Genomic DNA, 7,994 nt, shown 5'->3' on the forward strand with positions numbered 1-7,994 from the left:
GTTGTGTAATTTTTTTTAAATACAAAAAGCCATCAATAGTAATAAAATTATGCTAATTATATTATGCTAATTATATTATGCTAATAATTATATTATGCTAATTGCATTATGCTAGTAAGCTAGTAGTAGCTGCTTTTGACTATAGGCCTACAGTAACAGTAGTATTAACATAAGGTACTTACTGGACAGTTGACGTGTTTTCCGCACCATACCCGTTAATTTTTTTTAAGTGCGCCGCCTATGCCTCGCGTACCAATTTGGACTCTCCAGCCATGTCGAAAAATGTATAGCCTTTCCTGGTCCAGACGATATTTTGCCATCGTTACATTGCATTCATTTACGCTTTTTCTGACGAATATTTGTATCCAAATTGTTTGCATTGTATACAAACTAATTAAAATATCCATTTATTACTTTCATGTTTAAAATATTTCTTTTAATCTGCCTCTCCTTGAGCTGGAGTTCGAACATGTGTTAAGTCCATTTTGGTATCCCGAATATAACTCTTTTTTGTTGGCTACAATTAATTCAAAATTTTAGCGGGCATTGTTGTTGTTGATGTTTGTCAACTGGTCCTCCTACTAGCTAGACCAATAAAAACATAAAATGTAAGTTGTTGATAGTTAATCAAGTTTAAAATGAGGTCAGGGGCCTAGATGGCCTATCTAGTCTAGGCCTACTAAACTAGGCCCTAGGCTATATTATATATAGGCCTAAAGCCTAAAGGCCTAGCTAGATAGGTTAGATAGAGGCCTAGGCTAGGCCTAGCTAGCCGCTATAGGCCTACTAGATAGCTACTACCTAGCCTAGGCTAGGCCCTCGTTTATTTACATTTAGCATTAAATGTAAATGTATCAGGTGATCAGTAAAAAAAAGTTCTTTATAATTAATTTTAAATTGTATGGATGTTAAAGCTCAGGTACAGGCATGAAATTTAAATATAATATTTGGTTAATTGTACATAAATCAAATATTTGTAACAGCAATCAAGACGAAAAAACATGAATTTCCCTTAATATGGTCAAATACAAAATTTGGCAAAATTCTACCATAAAAACCAGAAAGACTTTTTTTCAGTAGTTAGGTAGTTAACCTAATGTAATCACATGTCTGGTGACTCCCTAGAAGGTGAAAAAAGATGGTGGATATACGGTGGATAATTTTTGCTATAGCATGAAAATAAAAATCTGAAGTTGAATAAAAATACCAGAAATGTAATATCAAGTTATATTACCTATATTTAGTCATCTGATAACATTTTTTACCACACCGTTTATTTTTCATAGCTTTTTGAAATGGCTCTCTTTTTACAAAATTTATGCACAAAGGAATAGAGATTTTACTGTGTAATTTGAACTATCCCCCCACTGATAAGAAAGTGCTTATTTTCAACAAGCTCGTGTAACACAAATAAAATCCCAAAAATTATGAAACATAGGGGAAACTAAAGATCGATAATTATTGGAATGTATGATCAATAGAAATTTTTTGCCCGTACCTGGCCTTTAACTTAATGGACTTTTTCTCATTACAGAACTAAGAAATATGAAATACAGCAACATTTTTTAGAAAGAAGAATAATAGTTATTTTAAAATATTATATATATTATTATAAGCTAATTTTTCCAGAATATTAATAATATATATATTGGGTACATAACCTATATAGACCTATCGCATTTTTCGTCTCTTTGTTGCACCAATGGAAGCCTATGGTTTTTTTTTTTTTAATGGTTTTGTACCTACTGTACCTTTTTTCCCTTGAATCATGTCGCGAATAAGGTAGGACCCTGGATAAATAAGCACAGAAAAATATACATAAGGCACATTTGGCATGCCATATATGCTTTGAAAAGCGACCGATTCGAAGCGTGACCGATTTCAAATGTGACCAAAGTGATCTGTAGGCTAGGTATGCCCTTGCGTTAGCTAGGCCTAGGTATGCCAGTCTACATGCAGAATACAATAGGCCTAGGCTAGGATTCAGGACATAAATAATGGCCCAACATCGTGTGACTCTGAGTGTGAGATGAAAATTTAGGTGTGAAATATATGAGATATATATGATGCGAAACAGCAGTAGCATAAAAAAAAAATCCTGCACCAAAACTTTGAAATGTGCTGATGAGATAATGTAGGCCAATGAAGGCATTTATGCAGGTAACATTATATGAATTTCAGCATGATAATAATATTTTAATTTCTTTTCAGATGTCTCAGCCAGCATACAACTTTCCATCTTTGACTTCTGATGATTTGTTGATTTTCCTTCAAGATTTGTTTCAAGAGGAATTTGTGACTTCTGAAAATGATCTAAAAAATCCCCAGGTATAATAAATTGAAAGTTTATTAAGGTATTTTTTAGGACAAATTACTAGATCTATACATCCTTTACTAAAACCAAATTGTCATATGATGAATAAATACAGTAAATTAATTACTTTTTTGCCAATTTATACTAAGCTTGAACCAACTAAAACAAAAACAAACAAATAAAGCACTATGGCACTAAACATAAATTGTTCTAGTATTAATAGAATTACACAATATCCTGACAACAGCTATATTGGTTTGGCTAATAATAATATCTCCCTTTTTTTACCCCTGTCTTATTCAGAATAAAATAATAATATTCTGTACTGTACTAATAACATGGCTAATAGTTTTTACCTTTATGCTATACTAATAATTGTTGATATTGTTTATGATTTCAGCCTATGCATGTCCAAGCTATCTATTCACACTTGTTGGAAGCTTCACTTAACATCACTCCAGGACAGCTGAAACAGCCTCAGTTAGAAGCCACTAACTTTCTTAGCTACAATGAACTACATGAAGATTCGGTCCCACTCATCATGTACACTCTTGTCATGTAAGTAACTCTTAACATACCAACCACCCATTATGCCTCTTACATGTAGGGCAGCAACAAAGTCCTCTACTCTTGCCGTTTTTGGGCTCTTCTCTGGACATGTCCTCCATTCCAGGTTCATGTTCTTCATTTCCTCCTCGATGATGCGACACCAGGTAAAGTTTGTCTGTCTGCCTCTCACCCATTATGCCTCTTGCATGTAGGTCAGCAACAAAGTCCTCTACTCTTGCCATTTTTGGGTTCTTCTCCGTACATTTCACCAGGCCAGGTTCAATTTCTTCATTTCCTCCTCATGGTGTGACACCAGGGGGCATTTGTCTGTCTGTCTCTCACCTATTATGCCTCTTGCATGTAGTCCAGCAACGAGTGTCTTGAGGGATGTTGTCAGTCTCTTCTTAAAACATGGCCAATTTAGTACTAACCATCTTATATTGTGACAGCAACGAGTGTCTTGAGGGATGTTGTCAGTCTCTTCTTAAAACATGGCCAATTTAGTACTAACCATCTTATATTGTGACTTATGGATTAATTCATTTTATTTTTAGGCAAAGATTTATGACATCTTGTGGAGTGAATGATTTCAAGCTCAAGGACTTGACTGGGCCAAGTATGTACAGACATAGTGTTTACTAGATTTACAGAAGAACCAAACATCTTATATTCTTTGTCTATAAAAGGGGACATTGTATTTAAATAGCAGCTTAATAGTATTGGACTTCCCTTGTTTTTATTTGATTTTGATTAATTTTATTTTACAATTATAATTTTCAATGATTTATATTGAGAGAGAATGCCTATAATTAATTTGTTTTAATTTTTTTTTCATAGTTACTGTACAATCATTTACATTTTCCATAATATCTTCAAAATTCCAATCACATTCTTTTAATTAATTCTATCATTATACCATTATTATCATGTCAATTATTGATACCACTGTATCAGCAATATTATTATATTATTCAAATTGTAATGTATTATGCTTCAGAACCAAAACGGTTTCAGCGTAACTTGAGTGCCATTGTAAACTACTATCGTTTCAAGCAACAAAGGGAGCCGACATTTGAACGTATCAAACAAGAAACAGTAAGTATTGAAGATGATTAAAAAAGAAGCCCATCTCGAAATCAAGCTCACCAGGCTTCTTTTTAAGATAGTACATGGGCTTCTTTTCAAGATAGTCTATTTGAATTAGGTGATTTAATGCCAGATAACTTGTGATACAGATATAATGTATGAGTGGGTTTATATAGTACATTCATTTTACAGTTTAAAAATGGTATTTTGATCACAAAATAATGTAAAATTGGCAGGTGATGTCTCAAAAATCGTATTATTGTAGTAGAAATTCACAAAATTTACAGCATACATTTCGAAAAGAAACCCTCCTCTTTAGTTTACAAAAGTTATCTCGAAAAGAAGCCCATCTCAAAAAGAAGCCCATCTTGAAAAGAAGCCTACTCAAGAGTACTTAAAAAAAGGGGCTGCTTTACAAGGTTTTACAGTATGTGTCCCAACAAAGGGTTTTACAATAATTTAGTGATTTACTAACATCTATATTTTGTTATTCAGTCTGTATGTAAATAGTGTATCATTTTTGTGTAAAGATGTATTTTGGATATCTTTTTGTAGGATGCTTTGAATGAGCAGCATCAGTGCACACTTCATGAAATTGATGAACTCAAGGCTAAAATAAACAAGATAAAAGCACAAAGAGCTGAGGAAGAACCCCATGTCCAACAGGTATAAATACTACTCTATTCACATGCACTTCAATTTTCAACTGTAAGAAAAAATAAGTATAGTACAGATTGAAAATGTGAAAACATGGGGATTGCCTAAGACATAATAATAATATCAAACATTTATAAAGCGCTCTTTACCGGCGTCTCACAGTGCAAAATGAAAAGAATAACTATTTAAATAGGTGAGTTTTCAGGAGAGAAGTAAATATTAATAAGATAATAAGATAGTAATAATAACAAAAGCAGTCAGAGAGTTGCAACTTCCGGCCTGAATAAAAGAGAGAATAAAGGATCAAGAATCATCATACGGATCTGTATTGAAAAAAATTAGTAAAACAATAATAAAAAGTGGTCCGGACACCGTGTGTGAAAGCTTGTTACGTAGGCTAGGCTTAATGCCGATTAGTATTAATTTCTTTGATCACTGCCTACATAGTGTTACAAGATCTATTTATTATTACTTTTGTTAAGCTTTGTAGTCAAGTAGAGGAGCTTGGAATGCATATGTCAGCATATCAACAAGAACAGGCAAGCCAACAAAAAGCTGTTCAACAGCTTAAAGCAGAAATTGCTGAAAAAGTGGCAAAGACGGTGAGCTAACAATACCATTAAAAGCCAATATCCAGGACACATTATTTTTTTCCTATGAGGTTAAGGCCGAAAACATAAATGATACATGACCTAATAGATAGCTGATATAATTCCTAAATATAGCTTAACCTATCCCTCTAAATAATCTCTCTCAATTATTAAAAAAAAGACATTCTATTAATGGCCATCGAACCCAGGGCTCCAGTGTCGTAGCCTGAAGCCTTTACTGCTACTCGACCAAACATTTTGAAACCTGTTGACTCTCCTTGCTTATATATCGCCCCTATAATGTTCTAACTTATGTCATAATTATTTTCATGAATTATTCATGATTTCTGTCAGGGAAAAAAATAATGCATTCAGGTCCTGTTCAGGTCATATACCTGGGTAAGTTTGTTCATACCCACTTAACTAACTAATTATTAATTATTAATTATTACTTCTAAAATTTTACAATAGGACCAGTATAAAGTGCTGACACTAAGTGCTAAAGAGGAGGGAGACAAGTTGAAGTCACAGATCGTCCAATCGCCAGAGAGGATGAAAAGCAAAATCAGCGGTATGCACAGCGCCATCAACACAAGTAAATTAGGCAAAGAAGAAAAGGCACAGTGCCTTCAGGAAAAAATCACACAAATACAGAAAATGGCTTCCATACATGACTGCTGTGAACAAGCTTCAACGCTTATCTCGGCAATCAACTGTGAATTAGACAAGCAGAAGTAAGCCTTTTTGTCGTCAATTCTACAACAAGTTCAGGATATTGTCTTAGTATTTATTGTAAAGTATTTTTTTAAAACATTAATCATTTTACAGACTTATGAAGGTAACAATTATCAAATTATATTTATCATTGAGTTACAAATTATTCCATTATCATTTCTTTCAGAGAAGCCACCAATGAAGTAGAGAAAGTAAAAGACAGAACTTCTGTGCAGAGGGATGCGTTGAGAGATTTGACTGCTAAAGAGAACCAACTTAAACGTCAGAAGGTGTCAAAGCAAGAACGAATGTCCAAGCTGTCATTGCAACATCAAAGTAAAATGACTGCAGCTTCTGAAGCTCTGCAAATGTCTAAGAAGTATGTACTTTACTGGGTTTTTTCAACCACATCAAATTACATTATTTGTCTCATTTTCCGTCTTCATGTCTGACGGTTAATCACCATGGCTTCTTGGTTGTACTAAGGAGCTAAAGATGTACTATGTTTTATAAAGAAAGTTTTTGCTATCACCAGAAGTGTAGTCTCTAAAACATTTTATTTTCCTTACAGGGAAGTTGAAATAGGGGAAGAAAAAAAGCAGAAGTTACAACATTATTTAAACACCCTCAAAGGAGAAATGGCAAATGTTCAACAAGAGGTAATTCCATCTATATTACCTATGTTTGAAACTAATATTACTAGATGTAATGTTGGTTTAGTCTTCATTTTGAGATGAAATTTAATGTTCAATCTGGTTACTTTGAAGGTACACTCGACAGTAGAATTTGTATTGAACATATATGAAAGAACATGTTTTTATTTCGACAGATGGATGATAAAACAAGTAATCATACTCAAGAAATGAACAAGTTGCAAGACACTTATGCAGCGTTAATAGAGGCAGTAAGTGTAATACCAATAATACCGGCATTAACTATTTAATTCATTACTACCACCCCTTTGTGGACATTCTTTCAGTTTGCTGTCCTCTATCAAGGCTCAAAGATGTCCAATCAGCAGGAACATTGTGATCCTCTCTGCTGCACACATGGGCCAAACATCAAATCCATTCTATCTGTCTCACACACATACATACGAGATCCTCCTCTTTTACGTTGTAGAGCTGGAGTCGAACACCTATTCAGCAATAAATAGCCCACTGAGGTGTTTCTTAAGATTTGTTTTCGCTTGTGACAACCTTCATTTGAGAATTTGGCGTATTTGAAAAGTCTACACAATGTTAATTGATTGATCGAAATTTGGAAATAATCTAGCGTTCATGTGTGACTTAATAGACCTGTATTCTATACTTTTTGTTTACTAATTAATTAATTTTTATTTCAACACAGGTTGATGGTTACCATAAAGATCTCGCTACAGCCTTCAAAGAAGTTGCTCCGTGGCTTAAATCATAAAATCACTTACTCTTTTGTAACATGTTTATGGACTCATTTTAATTTTTTTATCTATAAATGTATTATATTTACTACTGTAACACTAACAGCTTTTTAAAAGAAACAATTTTACATATAGAATACCAATAAAATGTATATATACACGTCACTCAATACTATATGTCATCATTTTTTTGTGGTATTTTTGGACAAAACTTTGTTATAAGAAGACACCATAAGATGGTCATAATTTTATAAATGTGCACATAATGCTATATACATGCTCATATAGTAATATTATCATTTTGAAATGTTTATATTTTTCCCATTTTTCGACAAAATCACATAAAACTATACATATTTTCTGGTCTTCAAAAACTTGGCCACATAAGTCCAACACAACACCTGGGTGGTAGTAGGTCGTTCCAATATACTACGCATAGTGTGTGGTAGTACCATGTCCTATTTTGGAACATAATTTCCGCATTTAAATAATACACTAGCATCGGTATGCTTGTGCAGGTGTGCCATGAACCTCTTAGTTTCAGTGTAACTGGTGTTGCACATAGGACACTCAAAGTATGTAAACGGAACAGGTACCACAATTGGGTTGTTCTCTACCTCTGTTCTACTATCAGTAGAACAGACAACAGAGATATATCTGAGCACACTCAGGTATAGGTAATACC

The 7,994-nt window shown here is 33.6% G+C and overlaps 1 protein-coding gene across 2 annotated transcripts in view; it reads left to right on the plus strand.

Moving 5' to 3' along the window:
• The window catches only part of LOC144845453 (uncharacterized), a 78,671-nt gene extending 71,192 nt beyond the window's left edge, over positions 1 to 7,479 (plus strand). Inside the window, exons 2-13 of one of the 2 annotated variants that reach the window (XM_078702809.1) lie at positions 591 to 608; positions 2,212 to 2,328; positions 2,715 to 2,872; positions 3,418 to 3,479; positions 3,861 to 3,958; positions 4,505 to 4,615; positions 5,089 to 5,208; positions 5,668 to 5,930; positions 6,098 to 6,289; positions 6,482 to 6,569; positions 6,740 to 6,814; positions 7,261 to 7,479. In XM_078702809.1, the coding sequence (XP_078558935.1) occupies positions 2,212 to 2,328; positions 2,715 to 2,872; positions 3,418 to 3,479; positions 3,861 to 3,958; positions 4,505 to 4,615; positions 5,089 to 5,208; positions 5,668 to 5,930; positions 6,098 to 6,289; positions 6,482 to 6,569; positions 6,740 to 6,814; positions 7,261 to 7,326 (1,350 nt within the window). In that variant the 5' untranslated portion in view covers positions 591 to 608 and the 3' untranslated portion in view covers positions 7,327 to 7,479. Of the gene's footprint in view, positions 1 to 343; positions 609 to 2,211; positions 2,329 to 2,714; positions 2,873 to 3,417; positions 3,480 to 3,860; positions 3,959 to 4,504; positions 4,616 to 5,088; positions 5,209 to 5,667; positions 5,931 to 6,097; positions 6,290 to 6,481; positions 6,570 to 6,739; positions 6,815 to 7,260 lie in introns of those variants that run through there. The other variant, XM_078702808.1, reaches the window with a different exon arrangement.
• The last annotated feature ends 515 nt before the right edge of the window (positions 7,480 to 7,994 follow it).

This window comes from Antedon bifida, chromosome 6, assembly GCF_963402885.1.
Source record: "Antedon bifida chromosome 6, ecAntBifi1.1, whole genome shotgun sequence".
Lineage (NCBI taxonomy): Eukaryota > Metazoa > Echinodermata > Crinoidea > Comatulida > Antedonidae > Antedon > Antedon bifida.